Raw genomic sequence first — 27,688 nt, 5'->3', positions numbered from 1 at the left:
TGCAGCATCATGGCAGTTAAAGATCAAACAGAGGCCAAGATGGCAGCTTCCTTAGCAAAAAAATGATAGAAGGGTTTAGTTACACTTTAATGCGGAAATCAAAATGTTTTTTGCCTGCACAATGACAGAGACCATTCTCAATGGATTTTTTACTGACAGTTGGCAATTTTATTTCACAGACACAGAGAGATCACAATAAAAAAAAGCAATGGCCAAAAATCACAGACATTGTGGACAAATAAATACAACAGTGAGTTAAAAGAGTCACATTCATTGGTTGAACAAATCCCAATTAGCGATGTAAAAAATATAATAGAGAAAGGTGTATATAAACTGATAGACATACTTGTACAATAAATTGATAGACATAGACTTGTACAAGAAACCCCATCATTTTGCCTACAATGATAGTCCATAGAGATAGTGGTGCTTTTACCATCACTGATCAGCTTAGTTAGTTTCCATGTATTTCAGAGTAGGGTTCGTAATCTCCCGGCTTTTAAGACTTTTCTGCATCGCTCTGAGCTGCTTGGCTGCTGTTCCTTATAATGAACCCCCCCCAAGACAAAATGATGGGCTCTGTAGATCAGTGGTTTTCAACCACCAGGCCGTGGCCTCCCATCCAGGCCTCCAGCTAACTCCAGATCCCCTAACCTCCCACAGTGCCTCCCAGTTCTTATAGTGCCCCACAACCTCCCACAGTGTCACTAGACCCCCTTACAGCTCTCAGTGCCTACAGCATCCCAGCACTCTGCCGCACCCTAAAGCTTGCTGTTGAGCATCCAGCAACACCCATAGTGCCCAGAACCTCCAAACAATAATTTTTTTTTTACCTGCAATAATTTGTGCATTTATTATTTTTTTTTACAAAGAGGTGAACTTATGCTTTAATTGTACCACACTTTCTTATTCTTCTGCTGGAGCCGTAATTGTAAAGCCCTTTGTAAACTCCTTGTCAGACCTTACACAAGGCCAACTTTCTTCTCCTCGCTGCCCCTGTGTAGGCACTGAGTGCTGTAAGCCTGAGGACTATTTCTGAAGTGCCATTCATAAATAGCACTCCAAAAACTGAAACCTTCTCGCCATTTGTTTACAATATGACAGTAGAGAGATGGTTAATAAAACCTTAACTGGCTACTAGATGGGAGTAAACTTGGCTATACCCTCTGCAAATTTTGGTTGGGAATCTCTTTGTGGGTGACTCAATCGGCCAGCAGGGGGGGCTCGTGCATCCCAGCTATATAGCATGGATGGAGGAATCTGCTTTATAAGCTATCAGTGTATGGCCAGCCTAGGAGAAGTGCTATTTCCACTAATGAAACTTTTTATTTTTATAGTTGTAGAGTTAATGCCAATTCTAGCCAAAACTAGCAACAGCTTTTTATGGAAAGAGGAATCATTAGAATCTTTGTTAGATTTCTATTACTGTTTGTTCCCCCCACAGATTCCCCTTACTGCCTGTGTGGTCACCAAGGGCAAAAACAGCAGTATAATCCAAATCTTAAAAACAAAAAACTTGTGCTAATCAAAGAAGGCCATTTTCTCCCTGTAGCATCATATGTGTCATCCCAGTGTGCAGGGATCTGAACATGTGAAAGGTTTGATCATCCTTCCAGTTGATCTACTAGTATTATGTTTTCAAAGGTCAACTCAATGAACTCTTTAGGGCTTAATCCAAATAAGGTAAAGGCAACGTCAAAGATGAACTCTAGGCAGATATAAAAGGCACAAAGTAATGCAGCTCTGTAATCATTAGTGCGTTTTTTTTGTTTTGTTTTTAATGCAAGCCTTCAAAGGACCTCAGTGTGACCCACTATCAGCCTCTATATCGCAGAGCTGGAATGTGAGAGAAAGAAGTAGTACATGGAGCCAATCAGTTTGTGTGCTGATAAGTAGCATGCTGATAGGAGGAGAAAGCAAAAAAGGTGGGGAGATTAGTTAATGACTGCGCTGTTTCTCCTTTCACTGTTCACTCACAGGCTGGGGGTATGTCCAGGACAACCTGGGCTTTGAGGAAGTGGGTTGAATGATGCTGACCATTAGACAGAGGACATCTAGTGACAGAAAAAAGTACTGCATGGGAAATCTCTGGATTGAAGGTGTATTTTGTAGCAAAGGTTGGATTTGTTATTTCATCTTTTGCTGGACTATTTTGCTTTAATAAATTCTATACCATGATGACTGATGCTTAGAAACCACTGAAGATCACAAAAAGATATCTAGAAACTCCCAGCTTGCAGTTTCCACTAGCCACACTGTCACATAGAAATGGAAAAAAAATTAGCCATTAAAGTCAAGACAAACTCCAGAAGATCAAGAAAAATGGTTGACCTTCTTATAGTCTGGTCAGCTGTGCAAACTGAAACCCTGATAAGGCCCGGTTCACACTGATGCAACATATGCTCCAACTTTGGGAGCTCATGTCGCATGACGTGTACAAATCAATGGTTCCTTATGAGGGCCGTCTTCACTGGTCCGACACAAGTCGGTTTCTGCACTACTTTGGTCCGTTCAGCCTATTCAATATCATTGAAGTCAGATGGTCGTCCTAAAAATCCAACTTGTGACATCTGACATGGCGAATACAGCAGCAGAAAAGGGAATTTATGTCACACTGGGATTGTTTTGATTGATCAAAGAACAGGTCGGACTATCTCAAAGTCAGAGCAAAATTGTACCCTGTTCATTCAAGTCGGATGGAAGTAGGGCCAAGGTAGGACCATGTCAGAGCGTATGGCGCACCTGTGTGAACCGGCCTTATTGTCAAAGCTTAATTGAACAAGCTGAAGTTAGAAAGTGATTGGTTACTATGTACAGTTGCACCAGATTCTGTGTTCTCCACCTTAATAAATCTCCCCCACTGTGTGTGATTAGAAATAGCTCTCTGCAGTGACTGACAAAGTAATAACTGGTGCCACCACTGTTCCCATGTAACCACTCATCTAAAGGGGTTACATTCAAATGCAACCTCCGACCAACCCCTATGTGCATCCAGGGTCTGCATCTCTGCAGTAAAAAAGGCCACATACAAACTGACCACAGCTAGTCAGAGGCCAGTTTATACGAGGCCATAGCACAGAAAATTGTGTCCAGAGGCGGCGTTTAGCACCTTCTGATTGCAGCAAACTATGCACCCCTGTCTGCCCATGTGAATGTAGCCTAACTGCTAATCTTACATCTGAAGTATACAGTGTAACACTTTGTCATATCTCTGGGTAATTCTATTGGTGGGATCTAAGCACATGAGTTCCTGGTTGTGCACACCTGCTGTGCCCATTATGAGGGGTTTCAATCTTCCCTGTTGGAAGGACTTTATATTTTAAAGAATGTAACGGGATTTGCTGAAAGAGATTACATATCGATCAAGTAGCAGATCCGCACATAGTTTGAGGTGACCAAAGTTAAACCTCTACAACTAAGCCCTATAGAGTTGAAATGCGTCAAAGGGACATGGCTTGAGGGAGGTGATTGAGCTGAAGCCGACTCCCTACATTTGGGTTCCTTGGTTAACTTAGACCGCATGCAACTCTGCTACTTTTTTAATATTGGAGCTCTTTGAGTTAAACATGCTCACTTCACAAGCCAGCACCTGGCAACAAGTGTTTGAGTCGATGGGTGGTATGTACCAGGCTTCGGAGTGGTGCTTTTGTTTGGTTAATGATCCAGGAGGGGCTGGAATACACAAGGTTGGGCAGGAACAGAAGAGAGTCGGAAATAACGACTATATCTGCATTGATAACCTTATTAGACCTTATTAGATCCTAGAATTTTTTATTGTTATTATTTATTTAGTTTTCTTAGGAAATACACATTTGGAATAAAGGATCTTACATTCGATTTTCTGGAGTTCAGTGTGTCACTTTGCTAATTTAGTATTCTCCGGTATGAGGGATCATTTGACCTTCTCACCTTCCTCTCAGTTTGCAGTGCTTGACCATGATCAGCCAATTACCAGGCCCAAATACTGTCACATGATGGAGGGGACACATCAGTAACCCTTAATACCCTCCCACATGGAGCTTACACAGGGTTTAGACCCAAAACATCCACATATGGCATAGAAGGGAACCTAAATAAGTACTTTTTCCTAATCAAGATACACACTAATACATTAGGACAGTTATTGAATTTTCCAGCCCTGTCCAGATCTAGCATGTGACGTATAAATTCAGTTAGGTATTTCCATTCTAAAATCCCTTAAAAATTATTTGTAAAAAAATTGACTGATGAGGGAAAGAAGTTCAACCAACTCATGGTATTGCATAAAGTCTCTTGCAATTAAAACACAGTATAAAAATATATTTATGTATATCACAATTTCCAGGCATTCTTCATCATCAATATAAAGTAGACGTCGCTGTCAACCGAGGCGCTGACTCCAGAATAATAGTTTAAAAATTCATCTTTTGTAACCTGGAACAAGAAATGCAGAAGAGCAAATGAGACCCAGCAATGAGGAGGAGGGCAATTTCCTGAGGGCATGATGTCAATATTTTCAGGGAGGGGTTGGGTTTCACTCTAGTTAATGCATTATTAGCTATTTGCCTAACCTTGAATACGTAACCAATGAACTCAGAAATCCTGATTTGTAGATTTGTTCTGGGTCAGTACACCAGGAATTGGAATACTAGATCTCACTAGGGGGTAGTAGTACATGCAAATTCTGTAAGTGCCGATCCTGGGCTGGTTTGGGAAGGTGGGAACCTCCATGTAAATGTACATCCGAGGTCACACATTTTAAGTGTTTCCTGAAGTCCCCTTGAAAATATTGCTTATCTGAGAAATGTAACGCAAGCCAATATAAATAACTTTATAAATAGCAGTTGCAGCCTCATTCGTTTCCTTATGTCTGCACAGACTTTTCACTATTAAAGAAGAATTTTATGTATGGATATACTATACACACAGTTAGTTACAATGGTTCAACTTGGACCAGGGCCTGATGCCCCTGGAAGACACCAATACTCCAAAGATCTCCACTTGTTTCTGGGTACCGCCCCGTGCCAAGATATTACCCTACTGCATTCTGAACATAGGATGGCCTCTCAGCATGGGGGCCATTTAGAGATTGCTAAGCAAGTGGAGATCAGTGGAGAAGTGGTGTCTACTTCAGTATTCTCCAGCTTCCAGGGGCATCGCCCAGGTAAGGTACATATATAGTTACCTTGGTTCAACTTGGACGAAGGTAAAAATATCCATACCTGGAATTTCTCTTTAGGCCGGGTTCACACTGCTGCATGTTGCGGCTCACAGCAGGGGTCCAATGCGTCCCTGTTCACCATTTCAGCTCCAATTTCAGTCAGAACTTTTGGCTGAATTCGGACCTGAAACGGACCAGAAGACGCACAGGACTGCTGTGCAATTTATCTCCTGACATGCGAATTGGCTGCAGAGAAACCTGCATCCAATGCGCAGTAGTGTGAACCCAGCCTAACGGATATTCGCTAAACTGAAGTGAACTCAAACATCAAATTTAAAAAGTATACAAAGCCTATACTTTTTCTTTCTGTTTCAGATTAATAAAACTCAAAATAGAAGATTTCAATTCACTTCCTATACCAAAAACACAACAGAGTAATAAAAAAAATCTCTCAAATGTGAAGGGAAATTCCCTCTTAAGTCAGCCATAGGTGGTTACAATCTGGGCCTGTTCAGAAGGGAAACCATTTCTACCTGACCTCGGCTTGGTATCAAGAGATCCCCAAATTTTCAACTTCTTATTAAATGATTGAACAGTACTGACTGGAATATTCAAGGCTTTGGGTATCTTTTTATATCCTTTTCCATTTTTATAAAGTTCCATTACTTTGTTACGCAGGTCTTTTGACTGTTCTTTTCTGCTCCCCAAGGCTTAGTATCTAGCCTGCTTAGTGCATCCATGTGAGAGCTAACAAACTCATTGACTAGACACTGATTGTGATTTAAAAAGCCACACATGTGGGAAATTAACCTTTAATTGCTATTTAACCTGTGTGTGCCACCTTCTGTGTCTGTACCAAAACTAAACATCCCAGGGTATGTAAACTTTTGATCAGGGCCATTTGGGTGATTTGTTATCATTATGATTTTAAAAGGAGCCAACAAACTATGTCATAATAAATGGCTTCATGTGATCACTATCCTTGAATAAAAGACAGTTTTTTGGCATGATTAGTCATATTTTCAATATAAATGCAAACATTTCACAATTTCTGCCAGGGTATGCAAACTTTTGAGCACAACTGTGTGTATATATATATATATATAGCTTAATTTTATTGTTTTACATGTAGCCCATTCAGAAGCTTGGCTCCTGAGTTAGCATGCTGGTTAGCACCCCTCATGTTTATCACTCCTGGAATGCTGGGAGTGAGCATCCAATGGTTTTCATGTCATAGCAAAAAAACAGGGCGTTGGGTTGCTAACTAGGAGTTTTTTAAGCCAGTCTTCTGAAGGGGCCCGAATGGCCTACAGGTAAAACAATACAAAGAATGATAATTTTACAGGGCTGCACAGATTTGTAATAGGGGCCCCTTGACTACATAGGCTATTTTATGGAGAAGGTGAACTTAGCCTTTAAAGTTTGCAAACTGACAAGAAAAGTTACGAGTACCTGCATACTTGTTCTGGTTTAGCAAGAGAAATCGCAATATTAACCGCTTGCCAACCAGTGCGCGACAATATACGTTGGCACAGTGGCACGTATGTATGTACGTTGAAATAGATTCATTAACTGAAACAGAAACAGCTGTGTATGAGGTTTTAAAACTGGGTGAGGAACAGCCAAACCCTGCTACTAAGATGAGATTGTGGAAGACAGTTTTATGTCATAGGTCATACACCATGGCAAGACTGAGCACAGCAACAAGACACAAGGTAGTTATACTTCATCAGCAAGGTCTCTCCCAGGCAAAGATTTCAAAGCAGACTGGGGTTTCAAGATGTGCTGTTCAAGCTCTTTTAAGGAAGCAAATAAATGGGCCACGTTGAGGACCGTAGACACATTGGTCGGCCAAGGAAACTTAATGTAGCAGATAAAAGAAACATTATGTGTACTTCCCTTCGACATCAGAAGATGTCCAGCAGTGCCATCAGCACAGAACTTGCGGAAACCAGTGGGACCCAGGTACACCCATCTACTGTCCTGAGGAGTCTGGACAAAAGTGATCTTCATGGAAGAAATGTGGCCAAAAAGCCATACCTTCTACATGGAAACAAAGCTAAGCGACTCAACTATGCAAGAAAACATAGGAACTGGGTTGCAGAAAATGGCAGCAGGTGTTCGGGAGGGATGAGTCAAAATGTGAAATATTTGGCTGTAGCAGGAAGCAGTTTGTTTGCCAAAGGGCTGGAGAGCGGTACAATAATGAGTGTCTGCAGGCAACAGTGAAGCATGGTGGAGGTCCCTTGCAAGTTTTGGGCTGCATTGCTGCAAATTAAATTGGAGATTTGGTAAGGATCAATGGTGTCCTCAATGCTGAGAAATTCAGGCAGATACTTATCCATCATGCCAAGCCATCAGAGTGGGTTGTGTGGCCCAAACTGATTGTACAGCAGGACAACCACCCCAAACATAAAGTCAATGTCATTAAAGATGATATTCAGTGTAAAGAAGAACAAGGAGTCCTGAAAGTGATGGTTTGGCCCTCACAGAGACCTGATTCTAACATCATGGAGTCTGTCTGGGATTACATGAAGAGACAGAATTATATGAGGCACCCTACATCCACAGAAGGATCTGTGGTTACTTCCCCAAGATGTTTGGAACAACCTACCTACCAAGTTCCTTTAAAAACTGTGTGCAAGTGTACCTAGAAGAATTGATGCTGGTGTGAAGGCAAAGGGTGGTCAAACCAAATATTGATTTGATTTGGATTTCTCTTCTGTTCATTTATTTTTCAGTTTGTTAATTGATAAAGAATCTATTAACACTTCTATCTCTGAAAGCATTTTTCATTTGCAACTATTTTTCCCACCTACCTAAAATTTTTCATATATATATATATATATATATATATATATATATATATATATATACATACATACATATATACACACAGTATGTATATATATTTTTTATTTTAAAGAAAATCTGTGGGCTTTTTGAATCTTGACACCTTGCAGGCTCCTCTATTCCTCTATTAACCTATAACCCAGATCTTTTATTTCTAGGACCCCAAAATTCATGGAGCTCTATTGTGCAGTGATATACTACTCATCGTTCCTCATCATATCTCTACTGGCTGATGCTTAACGGCCAATAGAGATTCAAGAAGCACACTATTTTTTTTTAGGCTGCTCCCCTGTAAGCACTTCAATGCTTAATTCTAGGTTTTGACTGTTGCACTTATACAATATACAATTTTACACAATGAGAAAACATTTTGGTAATGTTAGTGTTAAGCAGAAAGGTAATTAACTGATGAATAAGGTTAATTCCACACGTGAACCTGAAATAAAACATATTTAGCCACACGTAGTACGGTTAGTGGTTAGTATGGGTGTCACACCAGCATGCACACAGTGACAATAAAACAGGTGGAGTGATATGATGTGTTAGTAATATAACACTGTGCGTTATTGATCCCATACACTTATAGTCGCCAGGCGTTCTTCATCATGGTGATAAAGTATACATCGGTATCGATTGATGCGCTAACTCCGGCATAGTAGTTAGTGAATTCATCCGGAGTCACCTGTCATGGTCACAAGACAACAAAAAATGAAGAAACCTTTTTTTGCCCCTTTTAGCAAGAAATAATCCACTATGGAAGGAACAACTTGCTGAAAAATGGGTGGAATGACAGTTTGTTAGGATGAAACATTAGTGTAGTTGTGACAATATGAACAAAGAGTTTCATGTTTATAATTGATTCATACTGATGGCATCCTAGAAGGTACCTGTGAAAAGTCCAGTTAGTTTACCATATTATAAACATTAGATTAGCTTCTGCAGACAAACTGAGCAGGGCTTTCAAGGTGGTAAGGCTGTACAAACCCAAAATTTCTGGGAAACTCCAGTAGAGCAGATAAAGAGGTACAGACAAAAACACATTAAGCCCTTGTACACACGGTCGGACATTCTGCCAACCAAATCCGTTGGATTTTGTCCGACGGATTTTGTCCGACGGATTGTGTCCGAAACTGTTGCATACACACGGTCGGACCAAGTTGTCGGAAAATCCGATCGTTCAGAATGTGATGACGTTATTTCGTTACGATGGGACTACGTTCACGCTAGTAGCCAATAGCTTTGGTGTAGGAATTTGATCTGAGCATGCGTGGCACTCTGTCCGATCAAAATTCTCTACACATGATCGGAGTATGTCCGATCGGACCAGTTTGTCGGAAAATATTTCCAACAAGTTGGAAAATTGGGTCAGACGGATATTCCGACGGAAACAGTCCGATGCATACCACACACAGTCGGATTATCTGACAAAATGGTCCGATAGGACACATTCCGTCGGAATCTCCGACCGTGTGTACAAGGGCTTAGAGTGATATTTTGTCTTTTTTTTTTTTTTTTGTCTAAGAATTGGAATGCTCCTTGTGGCTCCAATGCTGGACCCACGAGGACCATTCCATAGTTACATAGTTAGATAATAGGTAGGTTTGAATAAAGACAATAATCCATCCAGATTAACCTGTGTAGGTGTGTGTGTGTGTGTGTCACTGTCGATAATCATTTCCCATATCCCTGTATGTTGTGTTCTTTAGGATGCACATCCAAGAGTCTTTTCCACCACCAATTGTGGAAGAGAGTTTCAAATCCTTATCGTCCCGACAGTGAAAAAAAACCCTGCGCAGCTTTAGGTTAAACCGCTTCTCCCCCAATCTCATTCTGTGGTCCCGTGTCCTCTTACACTCCCTGAGACTGAATCGTTTTTTCCTAAGCTGGAATCCCCATTAAAGTATTTGTATATCGATATCATATCTCCTCTCAAGCGTCTCTTCTCTAACGAGAATAAATGTAGTGCTTGTAGTGCTTCCTTGTAATTGAGGTCCTCCAATCCCCTTATTAATTTTATTGCCCTTCTTTGGACCCTCTCAAGCTCCAACACATCTCTTCTGAGGACTGGTGACCAGAACTGGACAGAGCACTCCAGATGTGGCCTAATCAGAGTTTTATAAAGTGGCAGGATTATTGTTCTATCTCTGGAGTATATCCCCTTTTTTATGCCTGCTAATATTCTGTTGGCTTTCGTAGCTGCAGCTTGACATTGAATGCTATTGCACCTCGGGTCTGGGGTCTGTCACCTACTTGGACCCCAGATCTTTCTCCATCCTTGATTTCCCCAGAGATTCTCCCCCTAGTGAATAGTTTGCATTTATGTTTTTAGCCCCCAAGTGCATTACCCTACATTTCTCCACTCCAAACTTCATTTTTCAAGTAATTTCCCACTCCATTATTTTGTTCAGGCCTTTCTGTAAAATGTATATATCCTGATGTGAAGTTATTGCCCTGCTTATTTTTGTGTCATACGCAAAAACTGAGATTGAGCTATTTATCCCTTCCTCTATATTTATCCCTTCCTCTATATTTATCCCTTGCTCTATATCATTTATGGATACATTAAACAGAATTGGTCCCAAAACAGAGCCTTGGGGCACCCCCCCCCCCCCCTTACCACTCCAGACCAGTCTGAGTACACATTATTTATCACCACCCTTTGGATGTGCCCCTGTAACCAGTTTTCTATTCAATTCCAATTCTCCGACACCCTGTTTCCCATACACATGTTTAGTTAAAAAGTCCATCAGCAGAGACAGGGTCTGCAGACAATAGAGATGGTCCCTATTCTTAGATCTATTGTGTCTCCTATGGCCATCTCATTGGTTGCATTGTGGTCATCAAAACGTTGGTTCCAAATTTTGAAACAGAAACAGTTAATTTCCATCATTTTCTATCAATGTGGTTCAGTATACAGTAACATTTGCTACATAAACTGCTAAAGAAGCTGTAATAATTGGCGAAACATGTTGAGATTGTTGCATCTGCTGTAGTACGGAATATGTAATATTCAGTCTGTCATTGTTGAACCTTACTATGGTCTTTGGTTTTAAGCTGATTTTAATGATTTAATAAAATGAATTGTTTTTTTTTTTTTATTGTGTGGTAGTTAGCACATTTAAAGTCCCCTTTCTGTGGATATTAGTACATTACAATATTGGCAACATTTATTTCAGTAGTGATATTCATTGTTACTGAAATGCTGAGATGATAAGAATGACAGCACAATGTGCTAAAATTATAATAAGGGAGCAAAACAAGCGGTTCGATTGTTGGCAGGGGATTGCCTGTTGACAGACTGTTGTACTAAATTCTTACTGTTAGTACGCTTCCTTTGACAACTGTTTTCCAATTATCTACCAACAAATGTTGGATGACAGGCTATTAAAGTTTGACCTCAGATTTTCGTATGGTCAGTACACCAATCCATCACACAAAAGTCGAAAGTAAAAAAAATGCATTCTCGGGAATCAATGCTCACCAAACACAAAATTAGCAAAAGGAGCCCAAAGGGTGGCGCTCAAGAGCTGAAATTACTCATAGTACGTCACTACATTCGTGTTTGTGGCTTTAGCCTCGTACACACGGTACGTTTGTTGGCCAACCGAACGTTTTTGTCAAAAGGGCGTGTGCCAGGATCTTGAATTGCATACTAACGGTACACAATTGTCGTGCCACAAACATGAACATAGTGACGTACTACAAGGAATTTCAGCTCTTGAGTGCCACCCTTTGGACTCCTTCTGCTGATTTCGTGTTTGATGAGCATTGATTCCGAGCATGCATGTTTGTACTTTTGTGCAATGGATTTGTGTACTGACCATACGAAAATCTGATGTCAAACCATTGTCTGCCGAAAAATTGGACAACAATTGTCGAAAGGAGTGTATTAACGGTAAGATCAACAACTGCAAGAGACAGCACAGTAATGCAAGGAAGGAAGGAAGGATATAAAAGAAGGAAGGAAGGAACGGAGGATAAGAAAGAAGGAAGGAAGGAAGGATAAGAAAGAAAGAAAGGAAGGAAGGAAAGGAAATAGGGGAAGGAAAGAAGAGAGAAAGGGAAAAAAAGAAAGAATTGAGGAAAGTAGGAAGGAAGCGGAAGGAAGGAAGGAAGGAAGGAAGGAAGGAAGGAAGGAAGGAAGGGAAAGAATTGAGAAAGGAAGGAAGGATACGAAAGAAAAGGGAAGAAGGAAGGAAGGGAGGGAGAGAGGGAGGGAAAGAAGGGCAGAAGGAAGGAAGGGAAAGAGGGGAAGGAAAAAAGGGAGGGAGAGAGAGAAAGAGAGACAAAAAGAAAGAAAGAAGGGTTTTACCTGTCCATCTTTATCATAGGGAGAGTCAAAATTATCTAGAAAGCTCCTGAAGACCTGATCCTCTGTCCACTCCCCGTTCTGGTATTTTGGATGGTATTTTGCATTATAGACTCCCCGTAGATCTTCAATAGTCACAATGCCATCTCCGGTTTTGTCGAGCTTCCTAAACGCCTGCATGATGATCTCTTTCCTTGCATTGGACATTGGTGGCTGGGCATCGTATAAAAAGAAAAGGCCTCTGAGCATCTTCATCAATAGGCGGTGGTAAAATCTATATTCTACTTAGTTATCACTTCTAAAAAGAATCTAGTGCTCTTCAATACATTGGTGATTAGCATTACAGGAAAACCACGGAGACTCAAACGTCCCCCTCCCAGCTAATCCCCTCTACAGGTCTCATCTCCTTTCTCAGTGGTTTCATGGGACTTTCACATAAGCAGTATGCAGGCTGCAGTGGCAGTTGGCTGTCCATGCAGCTGAAAAGCAAGATCTACATGCAGAAGAGATATGGCATACTATTAACATCACTGCAGAGACAATGGTCTGAGCTGGGTTGGTGTAAAGTACAATCATCCTTTAATGACTTTTGCAAGTCAGCCTTTTAGGGAGCCTATTGTTTTCAATCAGTCAGACCTGACCCATACACTGGACACAATTGTCTCAACCCCACCCAAATATAGCTGCCAATTGCAATGCTATGGGGATAATTAGGTTTCTTAAAGGATAGGACACACTGACGGACCAATTGGGTCATCAGACCATCCATTGCTCTCTATGGAGTGGCAGATAAGCAGACATCTGTCCGCTGACACATGCAGACATCAAATCTGATTCTGTCCACTAAAAACAGACAACAGTCGGATGGAAACTGACAGGTGGTCTGTTTCCATCCAACAGCCCATAGAGGACAGCAGACTGTGTGCACTGATGCTGGGTGGACCCGGCCTTGCCATCTGTCTGCTCAGCGAGGATCAGTGGAGAGGACCCCTGCTCAGAGGACGGATCCGCCGCCAGTGTGAATAGGGGCCTTAGTGGACGTTTCCCCCCCCCCCCCACACTGAGCTAACCTAGCCTTCTTCTTCCCCACTCCATAGATGTATAAAAAGCAGAACTAAACCCATCAATTTAACAGTTTAAATTCCGGTATATGCTGGGTATGTAACTATTCCATTTGCTTGTGCTCTCAACCAAACTGTCAAACCATCCAATGTCTGGTGTTATAAATGATCACATGTGCAGCATCATGGCAGCTGAAGATCAAATTGAGGCTAAGATGGCAGCTTCTATGGCTGAAAACAGTAGGAGGGTTTAGTTCTGCTTTAACTTGCAATCATAGAACTTTATGGAACAAAACTGTGCAGGAGCGAGACTGGTGCATGAGAGATCGACAGCGAGAAGTAAACAAATCCAATAGGCTGTGCACATGCATGCAATGACTAGGTTAGCAGAGTAGGGGGGTCAAAAGAATGCCTTTTGTTTAAAAGTGCACATATCCTTGTTTCTGATATTGAAAGTGCTTTCATTGAATCATAGGAGTTGATTTACTAAGACTGGTGAGTGCAAAATCTGGTGCAGCTGTGTGTGGCAGCCAATCAGTTTCTAACTTCAGCTTGTTCAGTTAAGCTTTGACATAAAAACCTGGAAGCTGATTGGTTTCTATGCAGAGCTGCCCCAGATTTTTTACTCTCCAGTTTTAATAAATCAACCCAATATTGATTCCAACTTACCATAAAATCTCTGTGGGATCTGCCAGAATGGCTTTTAAGTGCAGAGGAGGGGTTTGGGGGCATTTAGACTCCGGATCCCTCCATAAAGAGTACCTGTCACTGCCTATTACTGTCACAATGGATGTTTACATTCCTTGTGACAGCAATAACAGTGATCAGAAATTTGTTTTTTAAAGGGACAGTGTATAAATAAATAAATAAATAAATAAATACATAAATAAGAAAAAAAAAAATGTTTTTTAAAGTGCCCCATTCCTCCGTGCTTGAACGCCAAATAAAACGCATACGGAAGTTGCGCCTGCAAATGTAAACAGTGTTCAAATCACGCATGTGAGGTACTGCTGTGATCGTCATCCCTGTACACACGACCGGTTTTCCCGTCTGAATAAACTCCGAAGGTTTTTCCGTCAGAAATATATAGAACATGTTCTCTATCTAAGTCTGTCTGAATTTTCAAAGGAAAAAGTCAGGGTGCACACACGGTCGGACTATATGATGAAAAGCACCCATCTGACTTATTCTGTCGGAAATTCCGACCGTGTATACGCAGCATTAGAGCGAGAACAATAATTCTAGTGCAAGACCTCCTCTGTAACTCTAAACAGGTAACTGTTAAAGCGTTGCCTATGGAGATTTTTAAGTACTGTACTTTGTCGCCATACCACGAGTGTGCGCAATTTTAAAGCGTGACATGTTAGATATCTATTTACTTAGCGTAACATCATCTTTCACATTATGTAAAAAAAATTGAGCTAACTTTACTGATTCGTTTTTTTTTTATTAATTGAAGTGTATTTTTTCCCAAAAAAATGTAGTTTGAAAGACCGTTGTGCAAACACAATGTGATATAAAATATTGCAACGACAGCCATTTTATTCTCTAGGGTGTCTGCTAAAATATATATATATATATATATATATATATATATATATATATATATATATATATATATATATATATATTGTTTGGGGGATCTTAGTAATTTTCTTAAAAAATACAGATTTTAACTTGTAAACAACAAATGTCAGAAAAAGGCCTGGTCTTGAAGTGGTGAAATATCACCATTCGGTGGACTGATCCTTTAACCACTTGCCGCCCGCAGCACGACGGTGTACGTCCTATTTTTGAAGAGGGATATCTCGGTAACGGCAGCAGCTGCTGCCACAACCCAGATATCCATCTCTTCAGGCGGCGGTCGGCTGTATGATAACGGTGGTCTCCGCGGCGGATTCGCTGCGAGATCACCGCTATCGGCGGCGGGAGAGGTGCCACCCCCCCTCCCGCCGCCCTCCCGCACCTTCCGCCGCTTACCGGAGCCGTCGGTAGCGGCGGAGGCGATCGGGTCCTTTCATCTGCTGGGCATAGAGACAAGTGAAGCTAAGATGGCCCCCACTCGTCTCTATACCATAGGAGGGCGGAAGCGACGTCAAAACGTCACTTCCGCCCATACCTCTTAAAGGTATATTTTTTTTAAATGTCAGATTTTCTTTTATTTATTTTTTTTGTTGCATTTTAGCCCAAATATGAGATCTGAGGACTTTTAATAGGAATAAAAGTGATCCATTTTTTTTTTTTTAAACAGTGTAAAAATAAATAAAATCAATTAAAATAAATAAGAAAAAAAATTTTTTTTTAAAAAACACCCCGTTACGACGAGCTTGCGCACAGAAGCGAGCGCATACATGAGTAGCGCCCGCATATGAAAACGGTGGTCAAACCACACATGTGAGGTATCGCCGCGATCGGTAGAGCGAGAGCAATAATTCTAGCCCTAGAACTCCTCTGTAACGCAAAAAATGCAACCTGTAGAATTTTTTAAATGTAGCTTATGGAGATTTTTGAGGCTAAAAGTTTGACGCCATTCCACGAGCGGGCGCAATTTTGAAGCGTGACATGTTGGGTATCAATTTACTCGGCGTACCATTATCTTTCACAATATAAAAAAAAATTGGGCTAATTTTACTGTTGTCTTATTTTTTTATTCAAAAAAGTGAATTTTTTCCAAAAAAAGTGCGCTTGTAAGACCGCTGCGCAAATACGGTGTGAAAAAAAGTAAAAAAAACAATATAAAATGTTTGGGGGTTCTAAGTAATCTTCTAGCAAAAAAACATGTAAACACCAAGTCTGAAAAAGAGGCCTGGTCCTTAAGTGGTTAAATAAGATACATTATCACAGGATACTCACCCTTAAAGTGACCAGGAATTCATCAAAGTCTATTGTTCCGCTACCATCTTTGTCAAACAGACCGAAAAGATTTTGAGCTTCCGCTTTGTCTATCATCACTCCATAGTCATTCAGGCCCTTCAAAAACTCTTTGAAATCCAGGTTCCTGCTGTTATCGTCATCCATGATCTTAAATACTCTGCGGCAGTGAAAGAAAACACAATAAGAAATATTTTTTATATGGCTTATCTAACCGGTAATACAATTTCAGAATTCCTCCAGGGGCAGAATGCGCCGTGCGTGGCTATATGCGAATAACCGCCAATAATTGGAAAAATACCCATACACACTCAAGCCCCAGTGACCGCAGTTACATGCATTTAGCTGTGTAGAGCATATTATGCAATGCATGCTCATGGGCTAAATGATGCTGCAGCTGTGGCTCCAATGCACCACAACCCCAAACGAGAAAACTACACAAATCAATCCCCCTTAAGCTGCAAGGCTGTACAGGTATGTACACATGCTGAGGCTTTGCTTCACAGCTTAAATTATCCCCCCTGTTGCATTCAGGTAACACTGCTACTAAACGCATTTTCACGGTTAAAGCAAGCAATGAGAAGGCAACATATGTCCTCCCCACCACCTGTGAAATGCCTGCCCACTTGGCACTTCCACCATTCACAGAACACCTTGCATTTTTTTCAGTGAATACAAGGCGTTTTTGTGTGATTGGCATATAACGTCCTCCCGGATCGCATCTCGCACGAGGCCTCAGGGCTACGCTGCGGCATGATCTGTCACTGATCAGTGTACCGGCTCGCTGCCGGTACCATGTGAGGTAACCGCTGTGACCAATCACAGCAGGTCACAAGACAGTTGTAAACAATGGATGGCTTCCTTTCATGCCATCCATTGTGTACAATTGTGTTGTTAGCTGTGATTGGTCTATTTGATCACATGGTACAGAAAGGGCCAATCATAGCCTATCTGTACCATGTGATTAGCTCTGGCCAATCACAGTTAAAGTGGAAGTAAACCCATCGATTTAAACCAGGGATCTCAAACTGGTGGCCCTCCAGCTGTTGCAAAACTACAAGTCCCATGAGACATTGCAAGGCTAACAGTTATAAGCATGACTACCACAGGCAAAAGCATGATGGGACTTGTAGTTTTGCAACAGCTGGAGGGCCGCAAGTTTGAGACCCCTGATTTAAACAGTTAAAAAAAAAGGCATGCCGGGAATGCTAACTGCACATTGGCTGTGCTGTCAGCCAAACTATCAAACCATCCAATGGCTGATGTCATAACGAATCACATGTGCAGCACCATAGCAGTTGAAGATTAAACAGAGGCAAAGATGGCAGCTTCCTTGGCTGAAAACGATAGGGGAGTTTACTTCCACTTTAATCACAACAAAACAGACTGAATGAATCAGTTTTATTCAGTAAAATGCTTGCTTATAGCAATTAAATACACTGCTATAAGCAATCACAATGTGTAAAAAGAAAAAAAATCCTGATCACTTCCCTAGAGTAATACAATGTTATTGTGGTAACATTATATTGCTTTGGTCACAGTGTGTTAAAAAAAAGAAAAAAATACAATAAAAAAAAAATTATTTGAAAAAAAATTATATATATGTATATTTTTTTCGTACTGTCACCAGTTAGTGTCCCTGATCACCACTACACCAGTTATATGATGACACTGTATTGCACTGGTGACAGTACGTAAGAAAAAAAAATAAAAATAGTGCATTTTATATACAACTATATAGACCAAAATGAGGGACAAATGAACAGGAAAGAGGGACAGAGGGACTTTGTTTCAAATCAGGGACAGTCCCTCAATATTAGGGACAGTTGGGAGCTATGTGTCAGTACATCAGGACTGATTACTTTTCACATATACTGTATACCAGGGATCTGCAATTAGTGGACCTCCAGCTGTTGCAAAACAACAAGTCCCATCATGCCTCTGGGTGTCATGCGTGTGGCTCTCAGAATCTTGCTATGCCTCATGGGACTTGTAGTTTTGCAACAGCTGGAGGTCCACTAATTGCATATCCCTGCTGTATACCATAGTTTGTGGAACTTTCCTACAGACTACATAATATACACTGATTTGGTTTATTTTCACCAAAGAACTGTAGCAGAATACATTTGGTCCAAAATTATGAAGAATGATTATTTAATTGCTAAATTTTATGCCAGAAACTAAGAAAAATTTGTATTTTTTTATTTATTTAGCAAAAAAAAAAAAAAAAAAATGAAAAATCCAGTGGTGACTAAATGCCACCAAAAGAAAGCTCTAGTTGTGCGTGTTTGTCTACAGTGCTGCATGACTGTGCAATTGTCATTTAAACTGCGACAGCAATGAATGCTGAAAATTGGCCTGGTCAGGAAAGGGGTAAAAGTGCCCAGTATTAAGGTGGTTAAAAAACTTTTGCTATTTAATGCCGCGTACACGCGATCGGACTTTTCGACGGACTAGGAATCGGACAATTCGATCGTGTGTGGGCTCCAGCTGACTTTTCTTTCCCAAAAGTCCGACGGACCTAGAAATAAAACATGTTTCAAATCTTTCCAAGAGACTCAAGTTCGGTCGAAAAATCCGGTCGTCTGTGTGCTAGTCTGACGGACTAAAACCGACGCTAGGGCAGCTATTGGCTACTGGCTATGAACTTCCTTATTCTAGTCCGGTCGTACATCATCACGCTCGAATCCGTCGGACTTTTGGAGTAACCGTGTGTGGGCAAATCCGTTCGCAAATCCATTCGCTTGAAATTCCAGTGGACCTCCACTCCAAAGTCCGCAGGCATAAGTGTTTGGTAGATGCTGGAGAGATAAACCCACTGACAGTTTCTTCTGTCAAAGATTCTACTGGTGACATCTCAGTTTCTGGCTCTAAACATCTGATATAACCACACTGAGGGCCTCCTACTCTCCCTGTTGGGTTTTTATGTGTTTTATATTATGGAAAATGTAAGAAAAGACATAGCTGGAAAACACAAAGGTGAGCAGGGACACTCAAGGTAGATTTTAAAATTGAGGCAGAGGTTGACTTCTCCACCAGGCTCCACCATTGAACAAATATCACTTTTGGGTGGACTGGTTCTTTAAATATTTTCTTCGGGATGGGGCAGTATCAGAAATCCCTAACTTTGAGTTCATTCATGATATTTTCAAAATGAAACAAATCCTGTTTGGCCATGCGCTTTCAGGAAAAGTATAATATAGAAGATCTGTAAAGACTGCCGCCTCATGAAGGCACTCTCAGGGGTGGTCGCACTCCTGCCACCTCATACCCCTGCACTGTATGTAATGAGGTTGAGGGAGAACCCACAGCCCAGAGAAGGAGAAGAAGAAGAGGACAACATTGCCTGGAGTGGTGTTAGGGTAAGTAATACAGCCTCTCAGCCTCTTCAATGTGGGGCACTGCAAAGATTTTATTTATTCCTGAAGTTGGGCTTTAAGAACACTAATGCCCCGCATTAGTGTTCTTAAAGCCCAACTTCAGGAGTTTTTTTTTATCGGAAATTCCATCGGACATTTTCCATTGGAATTTCCGTCACACAAAATTTGAGATCTGAATCTCAAATTTTCCGACAATAAAATCCGTTGTTGGAAATTCCGACTCACAAAGTTCCACTCATGCTCGGAAACAAGCAGAAGAACCGCACTGGCTATTCAACTTCATTTTTATCGGCTCGTCGTACGTGTTGTACGTCACCGCATTCTTGGCGTTCACAATTTCCAACCAACTTTGTGTGACCGCGTGTATGCAAGACAATTTTAAAGCCAACATCTGGTGGAAAAAATCCATGGATTTTGTTGTCGGAATGTCCGATCAATGTCTGCTTATTTCTACGGGGCATAAGACTGCACCAAGCTACATCAAACATATCTGGGAACCCAATGAGACTCCAACGTTAATTTATGGAGACCCCTGACTGCTATTTTAGCGTTGCTGCCCAGCTCACCTTCCCAATCCTTTGATCCCAGCAGAGCCCCTGGACAGGCATTGTAATCTAAGTTTTTCCAATGGATCTGTGCAAGTAGTCAGGTTCTTCTTTGCCTGCATAGACATCTCTCGATCATGTCTTGCTGTACCCGACATCTGTGGGATATGGAAGAAACAGAGAGGTCAATCCCTAAAAACACTGGGAATCATCACAACAGTTTTGGATAGAGTGGGAAAGAATGAATACAGGGGGTACTGAAAAGAATCAACCCCTTTAAAATAATCACATTTTCTTGCTTTGCAACCTGAAATGAAGACAGACACCATTTTTGTGTTATCCAGTTGTACTTACTCAGTGCAACTTATTATTTAAAGTGTTACTAAACCCAGGACCCTGAATTCACTATAGGAAAGGGGGAACCAAGAAGGCAGACTCCTCAGCCCGTTCACCCCTACAGTGTTGGTTGTTTTGTAAAAGCGGCCATAACTTTTACAAAACAACCAACACTGTAGGGGTGAATGGGCTGAGGAGTCTGCCTTCTTGGTTCCCCCTTTCCTCTTCCCTCTTTACCCAGTGGGAATTTGGCTTGCCATTTGTCTGTGGAGGGGATCACTATATTTAAAGCTCAGGGGATACCCAGAGTATCTATCACCATTTACCATCTGGCTACCTACAGATTATAAATACCTACTAAAACCGTAGGTTTGAAGCTCTAGGGCTCAACATAATCTTGAAGTGATCCCACCAATTTGTATACTTATTTCTTCATCTACCATCAAATCTGCACCCTTCCCCCTCTGTTTTCCTTTTTTGGAAAAATGGGTGCCCGAAATTTTGGCAATCCCTGTGCCTGCCTCGCTGGTCTGGGTTCCCCATTCCTGGGATATATTTGAAGAAATAACACTTGTATCAGCTCCTGAAGAAGCGTTATCTATTAGACGCGAAACATGTAGAGCACCAGAACATATGTAATTTCTGACTGTATGGTTGATATCCTCTACTTTATATTTATATAAATATGTAGCTTGTTTTTCCTTTTGGAAATTTTAAGTGAACTATATTACCCTCGACAGGATATCTATTAGGTCATAAATGTGTATGTATAAGGAGGAACAAAATTTCTTTGTTTGTAAAAAAAGTTTTTCCCCTTTTTTTACTTTATTCTATTGACTGTTTATATTTTGTGTTTTGATAATAAATAGAGATAAGCTCTCTTGATTATATTGGTTGTGTTTACAACTTTTTTTATGCCTAAAAAGTCCAATTGAACCCACACATTTTTTCTTTTGAGGTCTTTTATGTGTAGGTTCTTTCATCCATATTTATTTTTTTCTCCCCAATTCCCCCCATTTCCTATTAATGTCTATATGGACATGCAATTATTATAGTAAATATAAACTGCTAAATAACTTTTCTCATCAGCAGTATACACAGTATCTCACAAAAGTGAGTACACCCCTCACATTTTTGTAAATATGTTATTATATCTTTCCATGTGACAACACTGAAGAAATTACACTTTGCTACAATGTAAAGTAGTGAGTGTACAGCTTGTATATCAGTGTACATTTGCTGTCCCCTCAAAATAACTCAACACACAACCATTAATGTCTAATCCGCTGGCAACAAAAGTGAGTACATCCCTAAGTGAAAATGTCCACATTTGGCCCAATTAGCCATTTTCCCTCCATGGTGTCATATGACTACAAGGTCTCAGGTGTGAATGGGGAACAGGTGTGTTAAATTTGGTGTTATTGCTCTCACTCTCTCATACTGGTCACTAGAACTTCAACATGGCACCTCATGGCAAAAAACTCTGAGGATCTGAAAAAAATAATTGTTGCTCTACATAAAGGTGGCCTAGGCTATAAGAAGATTGCCAAGACCCTGAAACCGAGATTCAGCACATGGCCAAGACCATACAGCGGCTTAACAGGACAGGTTCCACTCAGAACAGGCCTCTCCATGGTCGACCAAAGAAGTTGAGTGCATGTGCTTAGCGTCATATCCAGAGGTTGTCTTCGGGAAATAGACGTATGAGTGCTGCCAGCATTGCTGTAGAGGTTGAAGGGGTGGGGGGCAGCCTCTCAGTGCTCAGACCATACGCCACACACTGCATCAAATTGGTCTGCATGGCTGTCATCACAGAAGGAAGCCTCTTCTAAAGATGTTGCACAAGAAAGCCCGCAAACAGTTTGCTGAAGACAAGCAGACTAAGGATATGGATTACTGGAACCATGTCCTGTGGTCTGAAGAGACCAAGATAAACTTATTTGGTTCAGATGGTGTCAAGCGTGTGTGGCGGCAACCAGGTGAGGAGTACAAAGACAAGTGTGTCTTGCCTACAGTCAAGCATGATGGTGGGAGTGTCATGGTCTGGAGCTGCATGAGTGCTGCCGGCACTAGGGAGCTACAGTTCATTGAGGGAACCATGAATGCCAACATGTACTGTGACATACTGAAGCAGAGCATGATCCCCTCCCTTCAGAGACTGGGCCGCAGGGCAGTATTCCTACATGATAACGACCTCAAACACACCTCCAAGACGACCACTGCCTTGCTAAAGAAGCTGAGGGTAAAGGTGATGGACTGGCCAAGCATGTCTCCAGACCTAAACTCTATTGAGCATCTGTGGGGCATCCTCATATGGAAGCTCTGGTGAACTCCATGCCCAAGAGTTTTTGGCCCAAGAGTTAATTTACAGAATCATAACAACAATACAACACAATCGAAAACCCAGCTAATATTCATAGAATAAGAAAAGGAAAAATAATAAGAAACCTTATGGGTTTCGTAGACACCAAAATATTAATGCATATATAAAAGGTATATCCCCTAGGTGCTTATCCTTACAACCATATACAGTATATCATATTTCTTCCCCAAAAAGGAGGCAAGAGACATTTGAGAGGTAGAGGTGACCCTCTTCTAAGTACAAATACCCTTCCATACCCTTACTCAGTACAATAACATCCAAGTGAAAGATATAACACGGACATGTCAGAAAAAAATAAAAGAAATTCGAAAACAGAATCACTGAGTTGGAAAAAGGACTTTTTACTTCTGTTTGTGACCCCATTGGGGATATTTGCAGTCACTTCCTGTCTCTGATTCCCATAGAAGAAATGAGGGAAGTGATTGTCACCGAGACAGGAAGACTCACACAACAATTATTTTTTTCAGATCCTCAGAGATTTCTTTGCCATGAGGTGTCATGTTGAACTTCCAGTGACCAGTATGAGAGAGTGAGAGCGATAACACCAAATTTAACACACCTGCTTCCCATTCACACCTGAGACCGTGTAACACTAACGAGTCACATGACACCGGGGAGGGAAAATGGCAAATTGGGTCCAATTTGGACATTTTCACTTAGGGGTGTACTCACTTTTGTTGCCAGCGGTTTAGACATTAATGGCTGTGTGTTGAGTTATTTTGAGGGGACAGCAAATTGACACTGTTATACAAGCTGTACACTCACTACTTTACATTGTAGCAAAGTGTCATTTCTTCAGTGTTGTCACATGAAAAGATATAATAAAATATTTACAAAAATGTGAGGGGTGTACTCACTTTTCTGAGATACTGTAAATAGGAACTCCGCCTCCCATCTTTATTGTAATAATACCTGGTGATCCTGCCATGAAAGTCCTTATTCAGGCACTTCCTGTAATCAGATGACAACACTCTGCCTTTTGGTGGAGACTACACTACACCAATCTCCATATGAACTGCTCAGACATATTCTGCAGTTGTCACCATTGGGAAGCCCAGGCTGACATACAGCTGCTGCTGGAGCCTAAGCCTAAGCTGCGAGTCGCAAACGCTGCAGGTCGCATGCGGCGCGCTCTGTGATCCCAGTTTATGAGACTTGGGTGATCACAGATCAGAGTAAGGGGTTGATCCCGGCCCCTTACCACTTGATCAGCTGTCAGTCAATGGCGTGATGTAAACAGAAGCTCGGTAATCGGTATTTTTTTTCCCCTCACGTTGTCAGCATGAGGGGGAAAAAAAAGCCGATCACCGGCTTCTGTCACAGGGACATTGGTCCCTCACTCAGAAAGGCGCGGCTGCATTCTCTGTGCCCAACAGTGTAAGCTGCCAGTGCCCACTGTGCCACGTATCAGTACCCAACAGTTCCATGTACCAGTGCCCACAGTGCCACCTACCAGTTCTCACAGTGCCACCCTTCAATGCCCACCAGTGCTGTCAATCAGTGCCCATCAGTGTCTCATAATCAGTGCCACAGATCAGTGCTGCCTATCAGTGTCACCTACCAGTGCCTACCAGTGCTCATCAGTGCCACCTATCAGTGCCTCTTATCAGTGCCTTTCAGTGCCACCCATCAATGCCAACCATAAATGCCACCTATCAATGCCATCTATCAGTGCCGCCTCATCAGTGCTTATCAGTGCCACCGATCAGCGCCCATCAGCGCAGCCTATCAGTGCCCATCAGTGCAGCCTCATCAGCGCCCATTAATGAAGGAGAAAAATTACCTGTTTTAAAAATTTTATAACAAACTATGAAACAGTTTTGCTTCTCAAAATATTTGGTCTTTTTTGTTTTATTTAGCAAAAAATTAAAACCCAGCAGCAATTACGGTAAATACCGCCAAAAGAAAGCTCTATCTGTGTGAAAAAAATGATAAAAATGTAATTTGGGTACACTGTAGCATGACGGCGCAATTCTCATCCAAAAGCCCCATACACACTATCAGACTGATGATTTTTTCCTTCAGATTTACCAAAACCATATAATATGAGGTCAAACCTTAGGAGTTTCAATTTGTATGCAATCAGGCAGGCCCTTCCACTACATGGTTTTGGTAAATCTGAAGACAAAAATCAACAGAAAATCTGATAATGTGTGTGGGGCAAAAGAGTGACAGAGCTGAAAGCTGAAAATCGGCCTGGGCAGGAAGGGGGTTTAAGTGGCCAGTAAGGAAAGTGGTTAATATTATGTGCCTTTGCTCGGTTAAATGTTTCTGTTTACACAGCTCATATCCGTATTATTGATTAATAGACTCGGTTAAATATTATGTGAAGAATTATAATCCAGACAACGGAATGCCTGTGATTCCAGTAGGAGAAGAGAAGCCTATAGTTCTCCAGGGATTATTTGCATTGTACGATGCACAGCTGGGTCACCTGACCTCATTATATGTCATAAATCCATGTCATTTATAGACGTCCATCCCAGCATGCACTGCTATCATTGTCTTCTACTTCTATATGGAGATTGTGGTGTCCTCCCCACTGTACAAACAGAGACATGTCACACCAATGGCATCACTAGTCACTGAATACATTACATTGGACATTGCTGACACCACCACTGTCTATATGTATTATAGACATGACATCACCACCATGCATAGATGGGATTTTGCTGCCCTTCATACATTTTATATAGGTGACATCTCTACTCTCCCTACATTTTATATAGGTGACATCCCTACTCTCCGTACATTTTATATAGGTGACATCCCTACTCTCCGTACATTTTATATAGGTGACATCCCTACTCTCCGTGCATTTTATATAGGTGACATCCCTACTCTCCGTGCATTTTATATGGGTGATATCCCTACTCTCCGTACATTTTATATAGGTGACATCCCTACTCTCCGTGCATTTTATATAGGTGACATCCCTACTCTCCGTGCATTTTATATAGGTGACATCCCTACTCTCCGTACATTTTTTATAGGTGACATCCCTACTCTCCGTGCATTTTATATGGGTGATATCCCTACTCTCCGTACATTTTATATAGGTGACATCCCTAATCTCCATACATTTTATATAGGTGACATCCCTAATCTCAGTATATTTTATATAGATGACATCCCTACTTTCCATATATTTTATATAGATGACATCCCTACGCTCCATACTGTATACTTTATATAGATGACATCACTATACTCAGTATAGTTTATATAAGTGAGCACTACTCTCCATACATTTTATATAGGTGATATCACTATACTCAAACTATTTTATATAAGGAAGCACTAGTTTCCACACGTTTTATATAGGTGATATCACTACTCTCTGTATATTTTATATAGGTGAAATACCTTCTCTCCATATATTTTATATAGGTGGCATCGCTACTCTCCATACTGTATACTTTATATACCCTGTTTCCCCGAAAATAAGACCTAGTGTGATTGTCGGTGATGGCTGCAATATAAGCCCTACCCCCAAATAAGCCCTACCCTGTTTCCCCCGAAAATAAGCCTATCCCTGAAAATATGACCTATGAGGACTTTAACTAGGGCTTATTTGGGGGGTAGGGCTTATATTGCAGCCATCACCAACAATCACACTAGGTCTTATTTTCGGGGGAAACAGGGTAGGTGACATCACTAGCCTCAATCTATTTGTATAAGTGAGCACTACTTTCCATACATTTTAAATAGGTGACATCGCTATTCTCCATATATTTTATATAGGTGACATCGCTACTCTCCTTATATTTTATATGAGTGATATCCCTGCTCTTCATATATTTTATATAGGTGACATCGCTACTATCCATATATTTTATATAGGTGACATCGCTACTCTCCTTATATTTTATATAGGTGACATTGCTACTCTCCATATATTTTATATAGGTGACATCGCTACTCTCCATATATTTTATATAGGTGACATCACTACTCTCCATATATTTTATATAGGTGACATCACTACTCTCCTTATATTTTATATGAGTGATATCCCTACTCACTGTATATTTTATATAGATGACAGCCCTTCTCTCCATATATTTTAATTAAGCGACATCGCTACTGTCCTTATATTTTATATGAATGGCATCCCTACTCTCCATATACTTTATATAGGTGACATCACTACTTTCTATATACTGCTCTTCATTTATTTTAAATAGTTTTATATAGATTACCTCACCGCTCTCCATATATCTTATATGAGTGATATCACTACTTTCCATAGGTTATATATAGGTAAGTTACTATTCTCCATACATTTTCTATAGGTGACATCACAACTCTCCATATATGTTATATAGGTAATATCATTACTCTTCATGTGTCTTATATAGATGATACATCATATCATGTCATGTATATGGGGAGCGGTGATATACAATATATCTAGTGAATAGTGAATGATATATATAATGGAATATATAGGTGAATATCACACACAGGGGACAGCTCTACCCCCCAGTATACATAGGATCCCCCCACAGTGTGGTATTAATATTCTACACAGAGTACACACACATCATTACACATCCCTGCCATTGCATTAGTCACTATGGTGCTTTATACAGAGAGATGTCTTACAATGAATAGAGAAGTGATAGAAAAGTGAAAACAAAGTCATATCGTATAAAACTGCGATCGATAATATCACCTTCGAGGTTCGGGGTGAGGATCCTCCTAACAGCAGCCAGAGCCTTCCTCCTGAAACTATGGACGCAGCTCTCACTCAACAGGTGGAAGAGGACCTCCCCTTACTCCAAGTTTTCCCCCCTGGTCATTG

The 27,688-nt window shown here is 41.0% G+C and overlaps 1 protein-coding gene across 2 annotated transcripts; it reads right to left on the bottom strand.

Annotated features, from left to right (window-relative positions):
* Window positions 1-143: 143 nt before the first annotated feature.
* Window positions 144-27,688, bottom strand: CAPSL (calcyphosine like). Of its 2 annotated transcripts, XM_077462862.1 has the most exons (6): window positions 27,560-27,688; window positions 20,181-20,317; window positions 16,217-16,394; window positions 12,306-12,515; window positions 8,572-8,675; window positions 144-4,413 (listed from the first exon to the last, which is right to left on the bottom strand). In XM_077462862.1, exons 2-5 carry the CDS (start codon window positions 20,315-20,317, stop codon window positions 8,574-8,576), a joined length of 627 nt encoding a protein of 208 aa, XP_077318988.1. In that variant the 5' UTR covers window positions 27,560-27,688; the 3' UTR covers window positions 144-4,413; window positions 8,572-8,573. The 2 variants fall into 2 exon arrangements, with proteins under 2 accessions (XP_077318988.1, XP_077318989.1); XM_077462863.1 differs by lacking the exon at window positions 8,572-8,675.

The sequence above is a fragment of the Lithobates pipiens genome, unplaced genomic scaffold (assembly GCF_037356315.1).
Source record: "Lithobates pipiens isolate NorthernLeopardFrog02 unplaced genomic scaffold, aLitPip1_a1.2 Scaffold_3, whole genome shotgun sequence".
Classification (NCBI taxonomy): Eukaryota; Metazoa; Chordata; class Amphibia; order Anura; family Ranidae; genus Lithobates; species Lithobates pipiens.
The sequence above is the reverse complement of the archived record's forward strand: the minus strand, read 5'-3'. Positions and strand labels throughout refer to the sequence as shown.

Coding starts and splice junctions, on each gene's coding strand:
- CAPSL (XM_077462862.1), bottom strand. CDS start 20,317: ATGTCGGGTACAGCAAGACATGATCGAGAGATGTCTATGCAGGCAAAG. Junction 16,395..20,180: donor GGGATCAAAGGATTGGGAAG/GTGAGCTGGGCA, acceptor TCACTGCCGCAG/AGTATTTAAGATCATGGATG. Junction 8,676..12,305: donor CCTATGATAAAGATGGACAG/GTAAAACCCTTC, acceptor TGACCATGACAG/GTGACTCCGGATGAATTCAC.